The sequence below is a fragment of the Martes martes genome, assembly GCF_963455335.1.
Source record: "Martes martes genome assembly, chromosome: 6".
Classification (NCBI taxonomy): Eukaryota; Metazoa; Chordata; class Mammalia; order Carnivora; family Mustelidae; genus Martes; species Martes martes.
In genome coordinates, this window is record NC_137893.1 from 57,676,077 (window position 1) to 57,702,667 (window position 26,591).

Consider the following 26,591-nt stretch of genomic DNA (forward strand, 5'->3'; position numbering starts at 1 on the left):
GGAGAAGCAGACGGCAGCTTGACTCCATTTTGATGTGACGCCCTGAGGAAATTTCATTTTCTTGGTTTTTTTAATGCGAACCCAACTTCATGCCAGGTTTTCTACATATGTAATGTATTCGTAGTTGAGCATGAAAGTGTTAAAGAGTAAAACATCTTCTACACTAGGCAATTAGCCCAGCCACTGCTGCTAGTGAGCAAGCAGGGACAAGAAAGCACTTGATGGTCAACAAAGCAAAGTGAACATTATTAAAAAAAGGCAGGATGACTTTAATATTTCAGTCAGGTGTGGTTTTTCTCTACCTGCTGAAAAATAGAAACTAGTATGATATAAGCTTTTCACAGTGGCAACACAGAAAAAAGAAAGCCTTTTACTAATCAAGTCCTCTTTGGGCATCTACAGCTGCTGTGACAAGCATGTTTGCAGGTATAGAAGAAAGTCACACAGCTGTCTATTCCAGTATTACATGGATTGTGCAGTAGCAAACAGGAAAAGAAATAGCTTCCTAATGGTCCATATATACAATAGAGTATTATGCCTCCATCAGAAAGGATGAATACCCAACTTTTGTATCAACAGGGACAGGACTGGAGGAGATTATGCTGAGTGAAATAACTCAAGCAGAGAGAGTCAGTTATCATATGGTTTCCCTTACTTGTGGAACATAAGGAATAATAGGGAGGACATCAGGAGAAGGAAAGGTAAAGTGAATTGGGGCAAATTAGAGGGGGAGACGAAGAGTGAGAGACTGTGGACTCTGAGAAACAAACTGAGGGTTTTGGAGGGGTGGGGGTTGGGTGAGCCTAGTGGTTGATATTAAGGAGCACTGGGTATGGTGCATAAACAATGAATCTTGGAACATTGAAAAGATAAAATTAAATTAAAAAAAAAGAAATAGCTACCTAAGCACATGGGTATATGTTCAAGAAAAATTTGAAGTCTGAACATTTAGCAACTACTGAGATATAATTTTGTGCAATATTGATAATATTGACATTTACTAAGTTCTTCCTATACAGAAGGTACAGTTGTACATTATTTTCATGTGTTATCATGGTGTCTCTTATTTCTAATCTCTTTTGCTTCAGATTTTCCCTAGTATAAGTGGTCTCAACAGAGTATGCTTATCAGACCATACCAGGTCTCACTTTATTGGTCCTGTTTCATTTCTGCTTTGACTCCGGAGACATCATGATATGACTGTCATTTTTCCATTGTGTTTCAATTTATCTTAAATTTCTATTAACTCTGTCCATTTGAGTTCATCTACATGGACCCACATCTTTAACTCTCTTTTAGCCACTCATCTTCAGTCCTATCCAACCTTCATCATAATCCTTTTTGGACTGATCCCTTAACATCAAATTAAACGTTGGTCTTTTGCCACAACAATCACCTTTAATAATCATGATTGAACTGATTATTATAGCAACCATCCTTCTAATTTGTATTATGGCAGTTCAAAGCCATTCCATGGTTGGCAAACTTGACAAGGATTCCTTGATTGCCTTTTATGTTCTCAGAGTATTACTATTACACAGTATTTGTGTGTAAGGCCTGTCTCTGTTAATAAGCCTGCCAGGAGAGAAGAGACATGAAACAATCAGAGAAAGTCATAAAACAATAAAATGTGCTGAGTTTAATAAAATTCTCCCCTTTGAAAATTTCCGACTGCTACCTCCCTGACACCTGCTCCTGAGTTCCCAGAGACCATTTTTCTCCTTTTACCCCATTCTCATCCATGCAGATTCCTCTGCAGGCATTTCCTTCATCTTGTATTTATTCTGTTCAGTTATGAGATCTTGCCAAAGTGGATAGATATTTTGGTAGCTCAGCACAGTACCAGACCCTTAGCAAATATCCTAGAAATGACAGATGTAAAAAATGATGGAGTTATGTTCTTAGATCCTCTTTTCTCTTTGGATGTTTCAAGGAAGGACGGTGGGAGAGAGGGAGAGAGAGGGAAGTTACATCTTATAGCCTTGGCTCTGGACAGAATGTAAGCCCACCTACATGGTGGCTGAGTATTTTACAGGATCAACATGTGAATCAGGACTTTTTTTTTAAATTCCTACATAATTATTCCCTTATTCTATACTCTATGATGGTATTTGAAATTAAAAATAGAGCTTCCCTATGACCCTGCAATTGCACTACTGGGTATTTACCCCAAAGATACAGATGTAGTGAAAAGAAGGGCCATCTGTACCCCAATGTTTATAGCAGCAATGGCCACGGTCGCCAAACTGTGGAAAGAACCAAGATGCCCTTCAACGGATGGATGGATAAGGAAGATGTGGTCCATATACACTATGGAGTATTATGCCTCCATCAGAAAGGACGAATACCTAACTTTTGTAGCAACATGGACAGGACTGGAAGAGATTACGCTGAGTGAAATAAGTCAAGCAGAGAGAGTCAATTATCCTATGGTTTCACTTATTTGTGGAGCATAACAAATAACATGGAGGACATGGGGAGATAGAGAGGAGAAGGGAGTTGAGGGAAATTGGAAGGGGAGGTGAACCATGAGAGACTATGGACTCTGAAAAACAACCTGAGGGTTTTGAAGGGGCGGGGGGTGGGAGGTTGGGGGAACCAGGTGGTGGGTATTAGGGAGGGCAGGGCTTGCATGGAGCACTGGGTGTGGTGCAAAAACAATGAATACTGTTATGCTGAAAAGAAATAAAAAATTTTTAAAAAATGAAAGAAGAGCACTTAGATAACAGTGAAAATAAAGAACTTGGGGACTTGTTTAATATACTTAGCCCAATCTGGCTTAATTTTGCAGTACCCAAAACTCTAATTAAGGTCTAACAAGTAAAATAAATAATTATAGTCCCTGAACTTTTCTGTTTCTCTCTTCTTATACACTGAAGAAAATATGCCATATTACTTAAGAAGATAATGACATTAGGCTTTTATTTAATTTCGATTTGGACCATAGCATACTTTCTCTTTTGGTGTTACCATAGTTAAGAAAATTTAAATACATATTTGCTCTTGGAATTTTTAAGAGAGAGGTTGATAACCACATTCAATATGCCAACTTTCCTGCTGTCCCCAGTTCCCTGATGAAGGGGAAAAGGCAATCATTGATGGGACCAGAGGTAGACCCCTACTTCAGGTTAACCTGGTCATAGGCTAGGCAGGTGCAGTAAAAGGGTCAAGAACAAAGGTGCTTCCAGGGAGACTACAGAGACATCTCTGGAATGAATTCGTACCAGGCAGTAAAAGCGAATGGCCAGTATGTGGATAGTGAAAGACATTAAAAAAAAAGAAGAAGAAAAGAAAAGAAAAAAAAGAAATATACAAAGATAAGCAGAGGCAAAAGAGTAGCATAGTAATAAGGGTAAAATGAATTAGTAGCTTGCCTCTCCAATCTGATAATCACTTCGAGTGTAATTTAGGGTCACTATTGGACATCTATTCCCACCTGTAGCTTTCCCTATTTGTGAAAACCCAAGATATGAAGATAAATCCTCCAGGAGGCTCCTGAGGAGTGTTCTTGTCCCCAAGAAAAAGTTATAGGAAGGCGTACTCTACTTTGCTTCTGGTTGCTGGCATGTTTGAGAAGGAAGTGGACACGGAGGAAAGCAGAGAAAGAGAGGACAAGCGGGGTCCTTGGTGACAGATCTGAGCCATTAAACCAACCCAAAGTCAATCCAACTCCTGGCTTTGCCATTATTCAAGGTAAGAAGTCTTCTACATTTAAACGTGTTTGAGTTGAGTTCCTATTACCATGTGGAACCTGTACTTGGAGTTTTGAATTTCCCCTTCTTTTTGGTGGAAGATTTCTTACAATGAAGATGATGGAGAAATTTGGAGAGGCACTGGAGTTTTCCTATGATAAGGGAAGATTTTAAACAGGAACCCTGATACTTCACATCCAGGTCTGGTTCCCGTTGCAGGAGGAAACAAAAGTCGGTTTCTGTTCCATATCTTGACCTTTGGCATGAGGTTCCAGGGCAAGGAGCAGTCAGAGGGTTGGTGTCCAGGGACCACTCAGAGAGGACCCCTATCCCATATCGCCCTCTGGTGCCCGGTTATCCACTTAGATCTTCCAGCCTAGGACACCTGGTAGGGATTATGTTAAACTCAATCAGTGTGACAGCCCCAAGATAGGGGACATTTCCCGGCCTCTTTGCGCAAATGAATTTGCAATGTTTTTCTTTAAATTGAGTTTTATATGGAAGAGCCGAAACCAGAACAGAGAAGGGGAAGGAAGCAAAGGTCCCAATAAAGAGAATGTCTTGTTCGCTAGGGCTGCCATAAGGAAACACCACACGCTGGATGGCTTTAACATCGCAAATTCACTTTCTTACAGTTCTGGAGGCTGGAAGTCCAGGATCAAGATGTCTGCAGGTTGGGTTCTTCTGAGGCCTCGATCCTTGGTTGGTAGATGGCTGCCTTCTCCCTGTGCCCTCACCTGGTCTTCTCCCTGTGTGCACATCCCCAGTGTCTCTTTTTGTGCCTGTATTTCCTCTTCCCATAAGGATACCAATCACATTGAATTAGGACCTAACCTAACAACATCATTTTAACTTGCTCACTTCTTTAAAAGTCCAGTCTCCAAATACAGTCCCAGACTCTGAGGTCTTGGGGATTCGAGTTTCAACATGCGAATTTTAGGGGACACAATTCAGCCCATGACAGGGAAGGAAAGGATTTGTTACACCACTGGAAAAAAAAAAATCCTTCCTGGGTCGTTTCCTGCAACATTTAGGAAATTCACGTACATCTAATATATGAGAGCCCAGACTCAGCTCCAAGAACTCCCCTGTTATATCTACACTGTTCCCTACGTATTCAGCCTCCCTGATTCTTCCAAAGTGGATTCTCCCCTTGGCTCAGAACCACATGGGCTATTTTAAGCTCATGATTTTTAACCATACCCACTGATAGACAGGCTGGATTTCCATCCCTGTTGAAAATCCATGGGCTCATTCTCTGGCCAGGATGCTGAACTTCATTAAAGATGTCAGACTCTGAGGTCTCCCACAGTTTGAGTCAAGCAGGTATTAGCTCCACACGCTGGGCACTGCTCTTTCTGTGAATATTTATCAAAGGAGATGAGCAACATTCAACCAGATGTCTCTTCATTTGAAAATCTCTGTCTTCTGTGTCAGCTAACAAGCAGGGATTTCTACTAAGGATTCCTCTGAGCACAGCAGGCTCACCTTGAATTCCATGAGTTTTAGGAAAGCAATGGGTATTTGCTGTTGGCCAACCAGAATGAACATTTCCAAAAACTGTCACCATCAATCACACAATGAGACTCCTGGTGCTGTCTCATGTCATCTGTATCCAGGCAAACTGGTAATTAGTCATATATAAAAGCAGTATAGGAAGAGAGCTGTGTTTTATCATTTATTTTCCAATTTCTGAAAGCTTAATGTTGTTTCATCCATATTGTATTTGCGATTCTGTATTTTTCCCCTTGTGAACTGTTTATCTCCTGGAACAATTGGGCTTTGACACAGTCGGGAATTCTCTGTCTTACCCATCTCAGGTGGTAGGGAAGAAAAGATGCATTCCAAAGCTTCAGCGAGCGGGGCCCAAGAGCAGGCAGGCCATTGAAGGCCTTCCTCCTGTCTCTGTCTTCTTTTTCTCCAAGTTCACCTCACCCAACGCTTTGGTGCCCTCCTTTACCCCACCTTAAATACTGAACCTGTGAGTCACAAACAGCCTCCAGTTTTAGCCCCACTCTGGTTTTTTTTGCCATCATGAGATGTTTGAGAGCCTGGTGACACATTTACCATGAAAGTGGGCTTTCCAAATAACCCACAATATCCTTAGAAAGGAGCCAGTCTCTTCCTGGCTAGCTCCAAATTAATCCATCCAGGGGTTTCTATCTGTGTCCCTAGTGTCTGCACTGGCAGGAAAGATAAAGCCCAAATGTGTCAATTCTCCTCCAGGGAAGCATTCTGTCTCCTGCAACCACTCCATCTTGCTGTGAGTGAACACCGTGATAAGGTTGTTCCAGGGAATGGCCCTAGAAGCAGAGAAAAAACATCTTTATCCCTGTAATGTAAAATTCTAATTTCTGATTAAAACTATTTAGTAAAGAGTGGAGATGAGAATGCATGAGAGCATACGAGACAAGAAGACTCTCTGAGTACCTCTTGTCTACTGAAACTGAATCATAACACTTCTATGGCAATGAACCTGAATTGCTTGATATTCGTTTCTGTCACAACGAGCCTTGGGTCTGTGCCTCCAAGGGAATGTGTTCATTACAGTGAATAAAAATGTGGAACAGGGGAGGGGAAGTGATATTCTTATTTAACCTCGTGTCTTGTTCTATCAAGTTTTCACTTTTCTTTCACATCTATCTTTTTATGGAAAATTAATAGGGGTTGTAATTACTGTTAGAAAGAGGTCAGAACCACTCATTTGCTTGCAGAGAGGACCTCAGAGGCCAAGGAGAGGCATCTGAACAGAGACACCATTTGCCCCACTCTCCTTATTTTAGGGACTAAAAGCTGGTTAGCACCATCCACCAAGAGAAGGCACCACAGATGAAATTGTCCCCTTACCTGTCAGGAGTCAGAGATGTACATCTTCTCCTGGTTGGTAGCTTGGGGCAAAGCTGACAGTCCTACACACCTCAGGCCTTTTTATTCCTATTTTTCCCAAAACTTAAAATGATGCAACAATTTTAGATGCTCTACTGAGGAAGACATGGAGCACAAGCCTCAGAAAATTGTTGCTCATAGAGAAATGAAGGAGAGTAGAAATATTCAGGAAAATGATGTGTCGTTTCCAACTCACACTTATGGCCAGCCTGCTCTTGCTTCCCCTGTGTCCAAAAAGATTACAGCACTCCATGCTGGCTATAGCCATGGGGCAGAATGGCAGATGCACTAGCCCCAAAAGCCAGTCAGAGCTTCCAAAGGACTTTGACCAGCCAACTGATGGTCAGCCCTTCAACCTGATCTGACTCTAGTTCTTCACTCTTCCTCTCCAGTCTCAAGCTTCCTGGGAAAGCTTCCAGGAGGAGGAAGCATGAAGCTGAGCACAAGAGGAGGAGGTTAGGTTGCAGTGTAGATATTTTGGTAGGCATGTTCCTCCAAATTTAAGAAATTTGGGGCAACTTGGCTCTCTCCTTCAATTCACGTGGTTTGGATGTCTACCTTGGTCTTTGTAGGTCAACTTAATTCACATACTTAATTTTAAGGCCTGTCAAAACCTAAAGTCCATGCAAGACTGCTCCTAATTCTTGATGTTTAGGTGCCTTCTGTCTCTACCTTGTATCCAGGTGAGTTACCTATGTCACTGCCAAGGCAAAAGCCTTACCTTCACCTGAGTCTGTGATAGATGCATTCACATCACACCATGCATGAGGATGTTAACGTATTGGAGGCATAAGGACTCAGGGAAGGGTCCTATTATTCCACAACAAGCAGTTTTCAGCAAATCCTCTCTTTAACCCCCAATGGCATTCTTCTGTCTCCTCCCTCTTAACCCCTTTTCCAGAATAATAAATGCATTTCTCCTTTTGTCTTCCACAGAACAGTTGTATGTCTTCCAATAGACCATGAAATGTCACTAGTTATCCCCAAACTCTGCCAGGGAATGTTTCCAAACACAGAAATAGCTCTCTTCTAAAGGGGAATTCTGATGTCAGATGTTTATCAATTATCTTGACTATCCCAGAAATGCCATTTGTATTTCCTGAAGAAGAGATTTAAAAAATGCAGGGCAGTGTGGGGGAGGGGAAGAAGTTAGTTAATGAAAGAATGTTGGGTGCTTCACCACTCAGCTGTCATAAAGCAGAGCTGGCTGATTTTGTGGCTCCCTTTCAAAAGTGTCATCTTGTGGTTCAGTGGGTTAAAGCCTCTGCCTTCAGCTCAGGTCATGATCCCAGGGTCCTGGGATTGAGCCCCGCATCCGGCTCTCTGGTCAGCGGGGAGCCTGCTTCCCCCTCTCTCTCTGCCTGCCTCTCTGCCTACTTGTGATCTCTGTCTGTCAAATAAATAAATAAAATCTTTTTTTTATAAAAAGGTGTCATCTTGTGATGGTCATCTCTCAGTGACTACCTTGTCAAGTTCATTTCCTGGTATGACAATGAACTTGGCTATAGCAGGTAGGTGATAGACCTTATGGTCCTCATGGCCTCCAAGCAGTAAGAGCCCCCTGGACCACCAGCCCCAGTGAGAGCAAAAAGAAGAGAGAGGGCCTCAACTGCTAGGGAGTCCTTGCCCCAACTCATCCCCCATGAGAATCTCCCAACCTCCACAGTTTCCATCCCAGAACCCCTGAACAAGGGGAGGGGCTTGAGGAGCCCTACCTCATCATGTACCATCAATAAATTATACTATATCCAGACTCCCCTCCCCCCAAAAGTACAATCTATCACATATTATGTTAAGTAAAATGCAAATTAACTTCATATTGAGAGAATATGTTGTCATTGTCATGTCAGGGTGTGAGACACATCCAAGGGTTAGGAAATATACCTTTTTTTTTTAAGATTTTATTTATTTGACAGGAAGAGATCACAAGTAGTCAGAGAGGCAGGCAAAGAGAGAGAGAGAGGAGGAAGCAGGCTCCCTACGGTGCAGAGAACCCGATGTGGGGCTCCATCCCAGGACCCTGGGATCATGACCCGAGCCGAAGGCAGAGGCTTTAACCCACTGAGCCACCCAGGAGCCCCAGGAAATATACCTTTAAATGTGCTCTCTTTACATCAAAACCACACATTGCTGAGAAGAGCCTCTGCATACATCTGCTCAGATTGGCATGGAAAAATACCACAGACAGAGTGACTTAAACCACAGAAATTGCTTTCATGCCGTTCTGGAACTCAGAAGTCTTAGATCAGAGTGCCAGGGTTGGTTTCTGGTAAGACCTCTCTTTCTAGCTTGTAGATGGCTGCCTATCCACTCTGTCTTCACATGGCCTCTTTGTGCATGCTTGGGGAGAGATCGATCTTTGGTGTCTCTTCCTCGTATAAAAGCATCAGTACTATCAGATTAAGGCCTCACCCTTATGACCTGATTTAACCTTTAGTACTTCCTTATAGACCGCATCTCTAAATACAGTCACATTGAGAGTTAGGTCTGCAATGTAATGTATTTGGGGGGAACACATTTCAGAAATCAAAGTTCCAAATGGGACATCTTCAAAAGTGGCCCTGTCAAAACAGCTACCACCTTTCATGGCACAGATGATTTCTGAGATAAAACCATGTATATGAGTTTTACAGCTTTAAATGTTTTATAGCTTTAACATGTTTTATAGCTTAAAAATGTCTTTAGAATCATTACCTCATTTGGTTCTTACAACCATGAGAAAGAGGCAAGACAGGTAGCCTTATCCTTACTTCAAGATGGAGGAATAGGCTCACAGAGGATAGCTAGTCTTTGATATGGCTTTGGCTGGTCAGAGGGGGAGCTGAGATGGAGTCCACATTCTTGGCTATATGATGTTCTCAGGGCAAGATTTGTGCCTCACTATGAGGCCCAACATCCACACACTTGCACAGAAACCACAACAAGCATTTTCAAGAACATAGAAAATAAGAAGATAGCATCAGACACATTAAAATGTTTGCCTTGGTGGTAAGGGGAGGAGAGGGGGAGTGAATAATGGTGATAAAAGGGAAAAACCAGACAGATAGAAACAGGAGAGGGATCTGACCCCAAGTCAGGCAATAGTGTGGCATGAACTAGAGGCTATAATTAACTCAAACTTCCACATCTGTGAAACAAAGGAAAGAAGGGGCTCTGTGTCCAAAATGACTCCAGTGTGAGGGAGTTGGGGAAAGAACTCAAAACACCCAACTTGACTTATCTGAGCCACCATCTTGTAATGAACATGAAGAAAAATGTGGAGTTCTGTTAAAGTGGTTGTCACCCCAAACCTTACATCATGGTGTCCTTGCCCCTTGGAGTTTTAGCCTAATTGATGTTGAATTATCTGTGGCAACCTTGCTCTTTTGAGAAGCTGATTTCTGAGGTAAGAACACAACTTTGGAGCAAGGCATGTCTAAGCTCAAGGCCCAGGCTCTCCTGTTGCCTGGTGGGAGAAGCACCTGTGAGGAACAGGCTCTCTCATTTGTAAGCTGGGACCAAACTACATCCCCCTTCAAGGTTTTATGAGATTAAGAGTCATGTCTGTTAGGACTCTAGCATGATTGTCTGACAATAAGGGCAGGGTTTGCTCTTTTAATTTTGAGTGAAGTGTCAGGGAAGAATAGAGTGAGGTACTTAGAGAATAGAGTGAGCTACTTAGAGCTGATTGTATCTTTCTAAGGCCCACAGACAATTAAAAAGTGACCAGATTTAGTGACATGTTTTACATTGGGGAAGTCACATATAAAAGCATAAAGCTGAGAAGTTCTGTGCTTACTACATAGCTACCATAATTAAAGGTATTTGCCAGAATTCAATAGTAACAGCATATGTTCTTTATTAACTTTTTCAGAAATTATGTTGTCAAAGGAATTATCCCATGATTCCCTGAAGAAAATACCTAGTTCTTGTTAATCACAGAGAAAAGAGTGACCTTGGACCAAGAAATGGTCAAATATGGAAGTCCTGTACTGCTCAGGAACTTATTAACTTTTAAAGCTGACTAAGTAGGAAAGACCCCCATTCAAAGGATCGCAGAACGCTCTCTGTTGGCAGTAGGAAAACTTCTATTTTTAAAAGAAAATTACTTTCTCAGCATTAGAAATCATCTTTCCTTACTGTTTGCCACAAGATTTAATGGTAAATGGGGGGTCACCTTGGGATGATTACAGTGAATGAGCATTGTAACTTCTATGTGGAATTTATTTGTCCATGAAAGAATTAAACTCTTCTTTGCCTTTGAGTGTGTGTGTATTGTGTGTGGGAGAGAGAAAAAGAGAGGGAGATAGAGAGAGTGAAAGAGAGACTGAGAGTCAGAGTTAGACAGTTACTAATAGAATGAATATAGGTCAACTCTCTATCAGAAAGAAGATCTGGGTCCCACAAGTGAAATTTCAGAGAGACTTCCCTCTTTGTTAGCTGCAAAGTAAGCAGATAAAGAACTTTCTTAAATTCCAGGCTCTTCATGGATATTGTGGAGATTGATTGAAAGAGAATTTTAAGATTCCACATGCAGTCTCTCTTGTTCTGGGTTTAGCTTCTTCTTCTTGGCATTTTGTCCTTGCAGACCAGAACCCTCTGAAATGGACACCCCATTGTAAAGGAACTTGCTGTGTCTCCACTATTACTCCATGGTTCGTATTACATTTCCCTTCCCTTTTATATTTACATTTGTTAAATGAGTTAATACAGATCATTTCCCATGACCCCCTTCTTCAACTAGTTCCCTGTAATCTGCATATACCCTCTACTAAAAGGTACTCTTAAAGTTTCTAATGATCTCCACATCAATTTCCATATCTTTTCTTGATCTGTAAGTTCCTTATATGCATTGGATATCCATTCTTTCCTATCTACACTTCCTCCTTCAAAAATTTGTGGACTCATACACCTCAATTACAAATCCCTAGTCTTAAACTTGTTTTTGCTTCAGTCTGAAATATTCCATTGCATGGGTTCAACTTCTAGTTCCTCCAGCTATATAAAAATTTTGAAATGTGTTCATCTTATGTCTTTCATGTTACGAGAGTCATAATTTTACCATCTTAAAAACATCATAACAATTGTTTTCCACCTCTGTGGGATCTCAAAGATCTCCAAAAACATGTATAATTTATTACTATAACAGAAATTCTCACAGCCTCAGTTGACTTTCTGATTGGTTTCTTCGGTGCCTATAATCTTTGGGGCCCAAAACATTTGGAAGAAACACAGTGATCTGTTTCAGTGCAATCTGATTCTGTCCATACACCAGGGACTCTCTTGAACCTATATCAGAACCAGTAAGATTGCAAGACCCAACGCCAGAGTTTTAAGTCAGTAGGTCTGAGGTGGGCCCAAGAATTTGTAGTTCTAACAAGTTCCCTGGTAATGCTGATGCTGACAGTCCAGGGACAACATTTGGAGTAGCGCCATCTGAAAGAAAGTAACTCTAAATATACCGATTACGTTGCTTAGAAGGATCATCTAATATTGGTCCAAAGATTCCACTTTATCAAAAATAGCTCTTTTTTCCCTCATCAATTTGACAACCATTTTCTCATTTGATTAAAGATTACTGGATTTCTCTTAAATATATTAAGCCACTGTTCCTACCCCCTTCACCCAAATTCTTTGTATCCAAAAAGTAAGTCAAACATATGCATTGTGCTTTTAGTTTGAATTGGTAAACTCAGACAATCCTCTTTGTTCCCTACCTCATGCCCCACCCCTGCAAAATAAATTCCCTCCTCTTTTTCTTAACCCTTATCATGAGGCCCCTCAAGTGCAAAATATAAAAATCACATTGTAACTTTGAATAAATATTTTTATGATGTAGAAGATGAAGGGATAGCGAAAATGTGTTATTTCAACTCTATTAATTATACGCTCACTGGTTGATTTTACTATCAATATTGCTAAGCTTGTGGTCTATTTTTATCAATAATATGACAGCTGCATATGCAGTCAATTTGGGGTGTAACTGAAATTAAGTGTAAAAATTTATCTCCAAGACCTATATATGCACAGCTTACTGCTTATGTAATTCTGCTATTAGGCTGTCCTTACTAATATAACTTCAGCATGCCACTATAGTTCTTTGTCAATATGGTTTTACTATTCCAAGACTCTCCTGCCCAGGAAGATAAATGTTGCAAATAACCCCATTTGCTTACTCCAGGAGCTTCCCAAAACACCATTTAAATGAACATCAAAGCATTCAACTCTTTACTAGATAGCATCAGACATCTGTTGACTCCTCACAGTTCTTTAAAGCCCTTGACTTAAAACCTCTGTTTTGCATCCACAAATTCTAAACTATTATATCATGATATTTATTCAGACCTAATCAAACACCTGCACTGAAAAGACCCACCAGACTCCAGAACTTCATATACATTATTGTCTAGGACTTTGTCAAGCAGTACTCTCAAAACAAATAAAAATAAGCTCAGCTTTGTATTAACAAAAGGTTATGTTAGTGATTTATTTGTTTGTTTGTTTTAGGGAGCCAGAATTTGACAATCTTGGAGTTCCCATCAACATTCTCTTAGACTTTCTCACTGTTGCAGCCCAAGGCTCTTGACTAGAACATTGCTCCTCTGAGTGTTCTTGACCTCCTGTAGGAGAACTTGTTAGAAATACAGTCTTAACCCTACCTCGCCCCACCTCCAAACCTACCCAATCAAAATCTCCAGTGGTGAGTTTCCAAAGTGCCAGTTTAACTTCCAGGAGAAAGAAACTCAGTTTAGGAATGCTTTCTTATCTGTTTAGATTTGGGAAAAAAAAAAATGTTTTATTCTTGGTGCAAACTGCTTTAGTACAATTCTTCTTTTCTATCTCTGTCATCTTGAGTGGACATTTATTTTTTTTTAATTTTATTTATTTATTTGACAGACAGAGATCACAAGTAGGCAGAGAGGCAGGCAGAGAGAGAGGAGAAAGCAGGCTCTCCACTGAGCAGAGAGCCTGATGCGGGGCTCGATCCCAGGACCCTGGGATCATGACCTGAGCCGAAGGCAGAGGTTTTAACCCACTGAGCCACCCAGGTGCCCCTTGAGTGGACATTTAAAAGAGAAAGTTTATAGCAAAGAAGTCCCAATAAATTCCTTCATCAAACTGGCCCTTGAAACTGAAGTTTGAAAGTTTTCTTATTAGTACTTACCCTTTGCACAAACTGTCCTGGTGACTTCCGAAACCCGGGAGAACTTTCCTCAGTCTTGATTTGCTTTGTCCATGGGAGTCCAGTTCTGGGAAAGATCTCTTCAAGGTTTCTGTCTTCTGTGATTACTCAGAGATGGCCTGGCCATCAGGCTGAGGGGTTTGAGCCATGAGGTACCCAAACACCCTTTTGACTGACTGACTATTCCCAGATTCCCACAGGTGTGTCTCCCTCCACACATTTATCTGCACACCATCTGCCTGGGTGTCCAGTCCTCACATTTTTACACTCCAACTCCAAGTCATGAGCTTTACTTCTGAAATGACATAATTCACCAAGGATAATTTAGAGTTACAGTAGTCACTTTGGGGGAATTTCGGTAGAATCAACATTGTTCTTTGGAGAGACACCTTAGAAACAAAAAGGGAACAATAGTGCAAACATCCACCATCTGCAAGTTTGGTATAAGGAAAGGTCTAAAAGAAATTCAGATCCAAAATTGTTTCCTTAAGAAAATTTTCAACCAAAGCAAACAAGAATGTGAAAAACGCAGTTATCCCCTTTTTGGATTTCCTCAGATCACAAGATGAACATCATCACCTTTATCTTGTTCTTCCTTTTCCACCATATGACACACCTTCACTCTCTTCCATCAAATCTCTCTCTCTGACACTCTCCCCTTGCTGCCTGGCTGGTTGGAAACCCCCAAAGCTCAATTAACTCTTAAAATTAAAGCACACTCAGAGCAGGAAAAACCTCTTACACTTGGTTTTAAGCCCAGGTCTCATTCTGGGCTGAGAGCCATTCTCAAATAATTTCCAAACCTCTATAAGATAGAAGGAAATTTGCAGAAGAATGCAGGGGAGCTTTAGAAACCAGTAATCCAAAGCTTCTAGATTTATACCAATTAGTTAATGCATTGGTGGAAACTTGGGTGCAGAAAATTAGGAAAATAGGGCAAGTTGGGAAGATCTCAAGAACACCTGAAAAGAGCCCTAATTATGTAGGGATCTAGAGAGGTTTAGAAAAGATGGACATGCCAGGTAACAGCTTTTTGGTGGCTATCCCCAAAGATTTCCTGATGAGAATAGATTGGCAAGGATACAGACTTATAGGCAAAGCAAGGATGAGTTCATCTGGTACTTGGAGAACAGGCTGTTTGCTACTTTTAGACAAAATTTAGAAGTAGATCTTGAGGCAGATGTGATCCCAGCTTTCTTCTCACTTTTTGGTAATAGTCTTAAGCTAGAAAGAGGGAATTTAGTATGAAAGCAAAAACTAGAATGGTTAATAATTCCATTACCAGGCCTTCAGTACTTTGCTGAATATTTTGACAAAAGCTTAGAACAAAACCAGAATAAGACTCGGGACCAATATGTGGGTTTACAGGAAGCAAAAACAAAAAATTAGCTAGATGATCCCACCCCAGTCAGTCTATGTGGGAAAAGGCCACCTTTCATGAAGGCATAAAGTGTAAACAAAATATCATTGTAAACAAAACTGCATTGGAAAAAGAACTCTCTTGTGTTAGCCAAGAATCTACAGGAACAAAATGTAGTGCATAATCAGTGAAGGTGCTCTGAGGGGGAGCTGCGTTAGCTTCAGACTTACCAGGAGAAATTTCTCTCAATAATAAAGGGAAAACTTGCAAATTTTTTATTGATACAGGTGCTGCAATAGCCACCTGAAATCCTACCAGTTATACAACCTTGCCTTTGGAGTGAACTATTAGACTATATTACAACAGAACACAGAACTATTAGAATACTCAGGTGGCGGGTGTCTCTCATAATCCTCAGACACTCCTTGTGTCCCAGTCCATAACTGTTGCCCTGGGGTCTCTAACCAAGGAACACATTTTCCTTCTTAATGAACACGCACACCTGCTAACTTCATGAAGAGTAGTTTACTGTGCAAATTGAACTGCCAGACTAAATATGCTAATAGTTCTTTTCTTGAAATACCTGTGAGCCCCCTATTCATCTAATGGCATAGCTAATTTGGACAGTGACTTACCAATGTCTGTGTATCTAAATCAAGCCCACATTGCAGATCTGAAGGAAACACCAGACTTCTTGCGGGTAAATAGTCTACTTTCATGGATAGTGTTCTTGAGGCTGGGCCAATTAGGGTTAAGACCGCCCCGTCTAAATGTCAACCCAAACTCACATGATAGCTTCTTAAGCAGACTTAAAGATGGACTATAACCAAAGCCAAAGTGTAATAAAGGACTGATAATACCTTGCAGCGTTCCCTTTAACACTGCTATCATCACTATTAATAACCCAGGGGAATGAAATATATATTTGTCCAGGCCATGAAGATAGTTACTCTCTGCTTCCCTGTAGTTAACAAACCCAAATACTATTTTCTTTTAGGTGGCTCCTGAGACTTCCATTGTACACTGGTATATCTGTGTTCTGCTTGTTTTGGTGTCTCTTTGGGTCAAAATAATCAATAATTGTTTGCCTTCTAGAAGAAGCCACAGTACATCTGACTGCTCTGACCTAAAGGACTATGAAAGTTCCCTCCTACTTTTCAGAAGTTCTTCAACCACCAACTTCAGGAAATTTCCTCATGATTCCACTCTTATCCAATATGTGAATGACAATTTTTTGTTTCTTGAGATGGGGTGAACTCTAAGATTGATGCCATCCCTCTACTTACTGTTTCAGCTCAGAAGCGCCATAAGATTTTCAAAGAGAACCTAACAATTTTGTCAAAGTCAAGTTCATCATATAAAACTAGATTTATCCCGAGGAGGTAAATTTCTTTCTCTTAACAGGTTTGGCCTTGCTGAATTTTCCCAGGGCAGGAACTGAGAGATGATGAAGAGGATTCTAGAATCTCACTGACTACTGCAGTTTCTAGCTGTTCTGAATCTCTACATCATTGTATGACTCAACCAAATCCTCAGTAACCAGCCCCTTTGGGAATCTGAGCACAAACACTTCTTTCTTGAGTTACAATTAACTCTTCAAAAACCTCCCACTCTGGGCCTACGTAATTATCACATGTTTGTCCAATTATAAATAATATGAGATATTTAAATAAGGCCTAGGTGTTCTGACTCAGCTTTTTGTGAATCATCAGTGCCCAACTGTGTACTACAGTTTCTTTCTTGACTTGGTGACAAAAGTCTACTCGCCTTGCTCAGGGCACTAGCCACAGCAGCTAAACTAGTGGAGGCTCTGTCAACTCCTTTTTTAGCATCTCCTTTAAACTAGAGTCCCTCTTGGGGCAAATTCTTTGCTGCTTATGGAAAATAAACATTTCTCTGCAAGTAGGCTTACCTCCTACAAAATCCAATTCTCCTCTACCTCATATTTCTATATATCATTATAATACTTTGAATCCTGCTCCTCTCCTCCCATTATCTTTAAGAAGAAAGCACTTATGACTTTCAAACATCTGTTTTCGAACTCTCTGGATCCTCGCTTAGAAATGCTAGCAACTACTTTAGAAAATCAAGACTTAGTTTTGCTTGTTGATGGGATAGATCTTAAGACTGAAACAGGGAAAGTGACAGATGGTTCAGAATAGAGCTGCCATGTAATCTCGACCTCTAAAGGGAACAGGTGCTATTTTAGAGAAAGAATGTTGTGATTACAGCTCTGTGGACCTTTTTGGTATCTAAAATACTATTAACAGAAACCAGGAATGCAAAGAAATTACAAATCTAAAGATTTTTGCTAGTAATTCCTATTTCTGCAGGCTCAGCAGATGGGTGATGGCATCTATTCTCTGAGTTTAGTTTGGGTACTCATGATTCCTAGCTGAAAAGTGAATGCAAACTCTAGTTATAAGCCTGGTCATGCTATTTGTCTAGTTGCAATGTTCAGATCTGTGATCTCCAGAGTTTTGCATCCCGTGTGTAGCTGTGGTCCCATCTAATGAATGGTCATTCAGCAAAAAGAATAGGAAAACGCACACTCAGTGGGGGTTGAAAGGACCACCCTGGAAACATGACACTTGATTTTGATACTTCAAATTGTGGCAAAGCTGTGGCTTGATCATGTTCCAGATATTAATGATCTATCTTTCAGCTCAGGCTGAAGAACCTGAGAGCCAAGAATAAAGAATATCGGGGCGCCTGGGTGGCTCAGTGTGTTAAGCCTCTGCCTTCGGCTCAGGTCATGATTTTAGGGTCCTGGGATCAAGTTTGGATCCTGCTTCCCCTCTCTCTCTGCCTACTTGTGATCTCTCTCTCTCTCTGTCAAATAAATAAATAAAAATCTTTAAAAAAAATAAAGAATATCTATGCCCACTCAACTTTGTCTACAATGTCATGAGTTTAGAATTCCATTGTCTTCACTAACATGGTTTCAGTGTTCCTCTGTCTTCATCATTATGATTTTATTATGACTTCATTGTTTGTACCAGAAACTTCCTGAAAAACCCTGTTAAGTGAACATCAAACTATTCGGTTCTTCAGCACACAGCATCAAAAAACTATATTCCCCCACATTCTTTGAAACACCTCAGAACGTTCACCTTGCTCTGCCTACCCATCCTAAACTATTATATTATCCCAGTTCTGCAATCTTAACTAAGCCCTTTCCCCCTCAGAGACACTAAGAACGTTCTGCCAAGTAGTATTCTCTCTTACTACTTTTACCAAGACAAACAAACAAAAAACCTTCGACTTGGTCTTATCAACAGGTTATTTGGGGAACCAGCAGGCCTCTATAACAGATCCTAACATTGGTCTGGAGAGCATTCAGCAGGTCTGGGAAGGGCATAATCAGACTCCTAGTGATTCAGAAGGTGGTTCAAGGACCACAGTTTAATGCTCTATCATACAGCTGTGCTTTATCCTTTCAGATACTGATTAAGAGTGACTTAGTTAACTCATTAGTCTTTGAGGCTAGACCAGTTGCAGCGGCATATACTCTAGTCCCTCTGTTCATGGGTTTGACTCTGAATTGCTCTGATTCAGAAACTCCACTTAAACAATTTATCCCTGGGAGATAAAACCCAGGACCACTGATGCTTGATGCCTAATCTCAAAAGGATCTGTTCACATTCACAGTGCACATTTCTAACAGGACTCCTCTTCTTATTATCAGTAAAATGTGGGAAATGAAATTAATAACCAGTATGTGTTTACTTAATACACTAAATGGATAGATTTAAAGAATAATTCAAACAGGGGGGCACTGCGTGGCTCAGTTGGTTAATCATCTGCCTTCGGCTCAGGTCATGATCCAAGGCTCCTGGGATTGAGCCCTACATTGGGCTGTCTGCTCAGTGGGGAGCCTGCTTCTCCCTCTCCCATTCCCTGTGCTTGTGTTACCTCTCTCACTGTCTCTCTCTGTCGAATAAATAAAATCTTTATAAAAAAATAAATAAAAATAAATAAAATAGGGACACCCAGGTGGCTCAGTAGGTTAAGCATGTGCCTTCAGCTTAGGTCATGATCCCAGGGTCCTGGGATGGAGCCCTGCATCAGGCTCCCTGCTCGCTGAGGAACCTGCTCTCCCTCTCCCTTTGCCCCTCCCCCACCTTGCTTGTGCTCACTCTCACTTTGTCTCTCTCTCAAATAAAGAAATTAAATCTTTTTTAAAAAAAGAATAATTCGGGATGCCTGGGTGGCTCAGTTAGTTAAGCCACTGCCTTCGGCTTGGGTCATGATCCCAGGGTCCTGGATCAAGTCCCGTATCGGGATCCTTGCTCAACAGGGAGCCTGCTTCTGTCTCTGCCTCTGCCTGCCACTTTGCCTGCTTGTGCTCTTGCTCTCTCTCTCTCTAACTAACTAACTAAATAAATAAATAAAATCTTAAAAAAATAGCTATTAAAAAAAGAATCATTCAAACAGATTGTGAAAATTTAGAGCACTGTTTGCTAAAGAAATAGAGTTGGAAAATAATTCAAATAGGTTGTGACAAACTAGAGCACTGTTTTGTATGTATATATGTATGTGTTTGTGTGTGTGTGTACACACAAAACCTTACAAATTGGTCTGGGTGGGGAGAATGAGAGTTTTTACCTGTGCAAAAGATCCAGACCTCAAAAGAAAGAGGCTATTGGAGGAGAGAAAACAAATGATATTTATAACTTATTACATGACAACCACATTGTGATTGGATAACATTTTGGTCAGTTTTAGCAGAAATCAGAAATTCCCATTATTTTTTAAGTGATTTTTATTTATTCATTTGAGAGAGAGAGAGTGTGTGTGTGTGTGTGCAGGAGAGCAAGAGCAGGGGGAAGGTCAGAAGGAGAGGGGTAGAAGCCGACTCCCCCGCTGAGCTGGGTGCCAGAGGTGGGGCTCCATCCTAGGACCCTGGGATCACGACCTGAGCCAAAGACAGACACTTAACTGAGGCACCCAGGTGCCCCAGAAATTCCATTATTAGTTAAGGAAATAAATAAACAAAAAATGGGGTCTCAGGAAGCAATACTTGGATAAACCAGCCATGCCTAGATGCTGTTCTTTTTGTAATTCATGCCTGGTTTAGTATGTGCATGGCTTATCTAGGAAGACGTGGATTTTAGAAATAGAAATCATTTTCCTCTAGAAATAGGTTTTCTGAGCCCAGGATAGAGCTAAGCTGAGGGGAAACTTTCTTGATTCTTACCCATGCCTGAGTATATCCCTGTAATGATAAGAATACATCGGTTTAACAAGAGGTTACTTTCTTGGCTTAATACTAATTGTTTTACTATTCACTTAACACTTCTCTCAATTTCATGGGATCACCACCCACCACATAGTTGCAAGGTTAAAACTTAGAACATTAATTCAGCATCCAAGTGTATACTGCCAGATGTGAGCAGGTGAGCAGAAAGGGTTCTGTTGTGAAATGCTTTAGAAATGCAGAGCCGCGCACAGATAGGCGGGATTCTCTGCTTGAGGATTTCTAAAAGCTTTTAACGTGTTCGTGTGCATTGTGAAGCTTTAAGAGGCATTAGAGCATGCAGTGTTTCCCAAATTATTTAACCAGGGAATCCTTTTCCTGGGGAAATGCTGCTACATCCAGTGCATTTTTAGTGATCATTGCGGTCTTCTTAGGACTCTAACATCACTGCTAAGTACATTGAAACATCCCAGTGAAGTTACTGAGGTGTGCTTCTCTGTAGGTGGTGGTGAATTTCACATGTTTTCCCTTGAGCTGTCTCTACATTCAGATACACATCCTGTGGGGTCCAGAGTGCACTACATGTTCTCGTACGGACCTATGAATCCTCCCTCCAGCTCCCGTTACTATTTTTGTGACTACTTGCTTATTATGGGGCTACCACCAGATTAGGAAGTCCCTGGGGCCCGGATTTAGTCCCTCATTCTGTCTTTGCCAACCTGAGCGGCCCCTCCTCACACGTCCCAGGCACGTGGAGATTTTGTGTTCAATGCAGTTAGAGCCACTAAATCGCAAGCCAAGGCAGAATTTTGATCCATGTCTTATCCTAAGATTCCTCTTTATCTTCTTCATTTTATTAACTCATCACTGACATTTTGGGAAGATAGTAACCAGGCTGCTTTCTGGGTTTTTTTTGTTTTATTTATTTATTTATTTATTTGACAGAGAGATCACAAATAAGCAGAGAGGCAAGTGGGGGGCGGGGGGGGGGCGGGGCGGGGAGCAAGCTCCCTGCTGAGCAGAGAGCCCTATGTGGGGCTCCATCCCAGGACCCTGAGATCATGACCTGAGCTGAAGGCAGAGGCTTTAACCCACTGAGCCACCCAGGCACCCCCAGGCTGTTTTGTTTTACACGAAGCAACACCTTATTTTCGGCATCACTGACAAGATAAACCTGCTTGGTGGGCATGGAATTGAGGAGAGGAGACCAGGACACAGGAGGATGGTGTGGGGTCAGGGTGAACTTTCGAAAGCGTACCCGTACACATCCCCGCTGCTATGTGTGGCTGTCCACAATTTGCCAAGCAGTAAACATGGCTCATGAGATTCACAGGGAATAATAATCAGACTGTTCTAGATTTTGATTTACACTAGAACGACTCAATTCTTTCCAACAGTTTTATAATGTCATTTTATTTTATGTAAATTAAAAAAAACTTATTTGAAGTAAAAACTTAAAATCAGTACTACAATACTTTTGAAAAGTGGGCTAAAAGAAGTAATATCAGGAACTAATTGTAATTACATCCCATGGCAGCCTGGGAACTCATCTCATTTAATTACAGATTCAAAGTTTGTGCTTTCTGGAAGAGGACAGAGCTAGGCTGAGGGCAAATTGTCAATTAATTTTTTGTAATTACCCACATACAAAACTCAAAAGAGTACTAAAAAAAATTAGCTGTCTATAAAAGACTATCTGAGCAGAGCATACACTGCAAATATTCAAAAATATGAAACTATGCCACAAATTGAAATGCCTTCAAAATGAGAGATTAGTGCCAGGTTGGTTAACTTTATAGAAAGGGTAAATAAATTGCATGTTTCTAAACAAATGCTTGGCAGGGACACAATATCATAGGGATGTACTCATTTGGTCAAAGCTAAGAACCTCATATACTGTGTGTCCTTCCAACTAAACATTAGCAATTCAGTTTGAACAAACCTAAGAAGTTTAAAATAATATCCCTTCTATTCCATTTTTCATCTAGCTTTTTTCTGCTTTATGTTTATTTTTTATTTTTCTAATTTTAGTATCAGTCCTGAGGTCTTCTCCCACTCCAGAGTTTTGGGCAGAGAACATGCCAAGTTTTCCTACTTGTGTCTCTCTCTGAAATTGGATTGGTAGCCTAGGGAGGAAGGGCTGATCTTGATCTTTGTTTTCAAAAAATGCCTTGTAAAATGTCCACACCCCTTCTCTTTCCAATGAGAGAGAGTGGACATAATGCCCAAGGAAATGGACATGTTGGTATTTTGGCCTAAGTGTCCTGCTTTATCTCCTTGAAGTTCATACCGGGAAACCTGGTGGTCCCTCTCTGTAGCCACACCCTCAGCGACTTTGCAGCTGCTCTCATAAAAGAGGAAGGATCGAGTCCCCATACCTAGCCTTGCCATTTGCTTTGACAAACAGGATCTGGTACAAGTGGTGGTGTGCCAGTTCTCAGCAAAGCCCTCCATTTGCTCCCCCAGCGTTGGTCAGTATAGGAGAACATACCCAGTTAACTCCCTAGTGAGTGCAAGAACCCAGCCAGTTTGCTGCTACCATCCAGTCTGGCCACCCCATGCCCCTCAATAGCCAGTCAACCCAAGACATCTGAGCAAGTCCAGGTGTGAGCAGAGGAGTCCTGCCTCCTCACATCCCATGAACTGAAGACATTCTTCTCATTGAGGTTTTAGGGTTGCCATACCGATTATCATGCCAACAGAAAACTCCTACCCCAGGAAGTGGACATAGCATGAATGCGATTGGCTCTTGGCCTTCATCGGGGCTCACTCCAGTCGCTTGATTAACTTCACCAGAACACTAGCTGATTTTGTATGGCAATGAAGTTTTTAGATCCTACCTATAGTGCTGGGTGGTGTGGTGTCAGTGGTGTTTTACTGTATTTACATTAAATTTTCAACTAATGAATTCCGAAAGGCCTCTGAAAAAGTTGGTTGACTAAAAGAGCGGAATGGGGGAGTGGGTAGGTAGGGAGATATCCAAGACCAAATGACATTATTTAAAAATGTACATATAGGGGCGCCTGGGTGGCCCAGTCAGCTGGGCATCTGATTCTTGGTTTCAGCTCAGGTTGTGATCTCAGGGTACTGAGATCAAGCTCTGCTTCAGGCTCCCCACGCAAGGGGGAGTCAGCTTGAGATTCTCTCTACCTCTCCCTCTGCTTCTTCTCGCTGCCCCACACCACTCATGTGCTTTCTTTCTCTCAAATAAATACACCCCTTAAAAACAATATTCTCTTAATCTTGATGATAGAAGTAACAAGCTGAAGGCTTAGTGTAAAAACAAAACGTTTTCTTCTGTTCTCATTTCCGTTTTCAACTACCTACTCAATAGGTCACTGGAACTCAGCAATTGTTTCCTTAGGATTATTTAATGTGAATGTTACTTTGGGGCAGACAAGATATTTGAAATATGTGTTCATTAGAATATATCCATTTTATTTTACCAAATTACATGTTTGGAGATTTTTCTATTTCATAGAAAGCTTTTACTTTTAGAATCAAGTAATACAATTCTCAGCACTATTTCCCATGGGATGGCTTCAGGAAGGGATTAAACCCACTCTAAGAATGGTTAAAATTCAGGGCACACGTAAAAACACATTATTTAAGGGCATGAGGCTAAAAGTGAATTTGGAAGAGTAATCAAGTAAATACCGACAGTACCTAAGTTACTAAAACAGAAGCCCAATAGGGCTTAACGTACATGTTCTTAACATCCAAAATTATTTCTCCCTACTGATGAGCTTTCTATTTGTAAAGGAAATTGAGAATTATATAAGAAAGAAGAAAGAGACACAGAGAAAGAATGAGACAATGAGAACAAGAGGAACGATGTATTAGTGTGTATGAGAAAATAGAGGAAAAAATGCAGAGTTATCAGTATACAGGCTCTTTTTATATTTTATTTTCATAAATGTACACTGAGAGCTTAGATTCTATCAATGAACACAGCTGAAGAATATCAAAGTCATCTTGTGTTAAAATTACTTTTATTCAGGATGAAAAATACAACATGTAACCAGATTAGATGATAGTCTATGATTAGTTCTTTACCACATATTTCAAAAGAACATACTTATTTCTCCTTGTTGTTATTGTGATATATTTCTTTTTTATTATTACTTAGAAGGTTACAATGTAGTGTTTTCTGTAGCTTTTCTTTAATAGCAGAGAGAAGACATGTTGCACACAATTACAAGCAGAAAAAAATGAATACATATTTTTTCAAAGTAAGAACAAGGAAGACACCAAATCTACAACTTGTAGTTAAGAGTTCAGGGAAAGGTTTTTTTTTTTCTTTAAATAGGTGCTTTTCTTGGGTTTGATGTGGTCTGATAAAAGCTCTAGATTTTGCGGACTGCAGCAGCATAAAGCTATTTCCAACACAATGGATGAAGATGGATCTGAGGTAGAAAGGTGGTCATGGCTTTCCTCTTATATAAAACAATTTTCTTCTCAAAATATCTAGGCTGCAAATAGACACCCTTGCCCCCCAACCCACCCAACCTATTCTAAAAGAATAGCAATTTCTAACTTTAAGCCTCCTTCTGGCCAAATCCCAGGTCAAGAGAACCCAAAGTTAAAATGTCCTGATGTTTTCAATGTATGTATGCTGAATCAAAACACATTATTTTCACTGTTTGTTTGTTTGTTTGTTTTGGTTTCTCTACATTTGGTGATTACATAACATGTTTCAACTGAATCAATTAAAGGTTAAATCAGAAGTTGAATGAAACACCTAAGTGAATGTACTCAAAGGTACAGGCAGGGGTACCACCATCTAAGTATTAATTTCGTTCCTCTGTGGAAGCAGTGACATAGGCTTTTGATAAACATCCTTTCCAAATAAATTGATCAAATGAAAAGTAATAAAAAAATGTAATCATTCACCCGAAAGGTAAAATGAAATATGCATTAAATTTGTTTCTGCTGTCAGAAAGAAAATGACCGGGAATTTCAAGAATTACAAATGACTTGAGTATATGTAAACAAAAATAAAGTTCTCTTCAAAGGGAATTAAAGACAAAGATGTGTCCTGGTAGCACAATGAAGGAAAGGTCTGTGTATTTAATGATGAAAATAATGAAAATAATGATGAGTCTTTAAATGATGAAAATCAAGACTTCACAATGAAGGAAAAGTTATCCCATGTTTTGTTTCTATGTCAAAATGAAAATGATTATGTAAATAGGTAGTCTTTGGCGAAATGATCTTTGAGATTATTAGAATCCTGCTTTGAGTCTCCTCTAGCAAAAAGACTGGGACATGAAATAAATTAAGAAATCAAGACCTACTTACATAAAGCAGGGAAATAAAATGCAGGAAACAAATCCCAGTGGGAATGCCAGGGAGGCCCCACAGGGCTTTTACTGTGGTTATCCAAGTGGTCACTAAAGAAGTGAAGTGTATGATGTCTAAATAAAGTTCAGCGGCATACACAGAGATGTGGCCTAATTCATACATATAAATATTTGATTGAAATACATGAACTTAGTAATTTGGCCAAATCATGGAAACAGACACAAGGAAATCCATTTGGTCATGTGGCTGATAAATTATAAATAACCAAAACGTAATGGTAAAGGAGTGGAAAAAATAAATGAAGTTATTGTACAAGGTTAAAATGAAGGAATGTAAAAATGTAACATTGTTTTCTCATTCTTATGCAATTTTTGTCATGGTTATTAAAAAGAAGGTATCATATTAGAAAGCCCCCACCCACTTTCCCAATGCTGTATACAGTATACAAATCAGTGACAAATGTATTACCATTTCCAAATACCACTCTGTTCATTAATTTACAGTTGCATAGAAAGGGAAGAAGAAAACAATAAACAATAATATATGATTATTATAAAAACAAAATATCCTTTTCTCTTTGGATAGTCAGTGTTTTACTCCTTCAGTAGAACACACAGTCAGCGCTCAACAGCATGTGTCAAGGAGCCATGGAGTTCTGATTCAATGGAACTTGGAATTGGCATTTGCTGAAAAGGGCAACACTGGCAGTCAGGAAATGTCGGTTGGCTAGATGGATACTTCACATTGCCTGCAGGAAGGGAAACAGTGCTGTCAGAGCAACATTTACACAGACATTACAGTAGGAGGGACCTGTCACATCTCTTCTGAGAAATCAAAGTGCTTCTTTCAGAACAAGTCAAATCCCATTCTACTGTGTTTGAATGGAACCCTCTATTCCCCTGTGACTTTCGCTCCCTGGGATGAGGTCTTTGTCTTCCATGCAGAAGGCATCTAGTCTGCTTTTTATCATTGCAGCCAACAGAGAGG

At 40.4% G+C, this 26,591-nt stretch overlaps 1 protein-coding gene across 2 annotated transcripts in view; it reads right to left on the reverse strand.

Moving 5' to 3' along the window:
• Positions 1–24,211: 24,211 nt before the first annotated feature.
• Positions 24,212–26,591, reverse strand: part of UTRN (utrophin) — a 498,673-nt gene continuing 496,293 nt past the window's right edge. The window contains exon 75 of one of the 2 annotated variants that reach the window (XM_080807218.1): positions 24,212–26,352. In XM_080807218.1, the coding sequence (XP_080663344.1) occupies positions 26,344–26,352 (9 nt within the window). In that variant the 3' untranslated portion in view covers positions 24,212–26,343. The remainder of the gene's footprint in view (positions 26,353–26,591) is intronic. The other variant, XM_080807219.1, reaches the window with a different exon arrangement.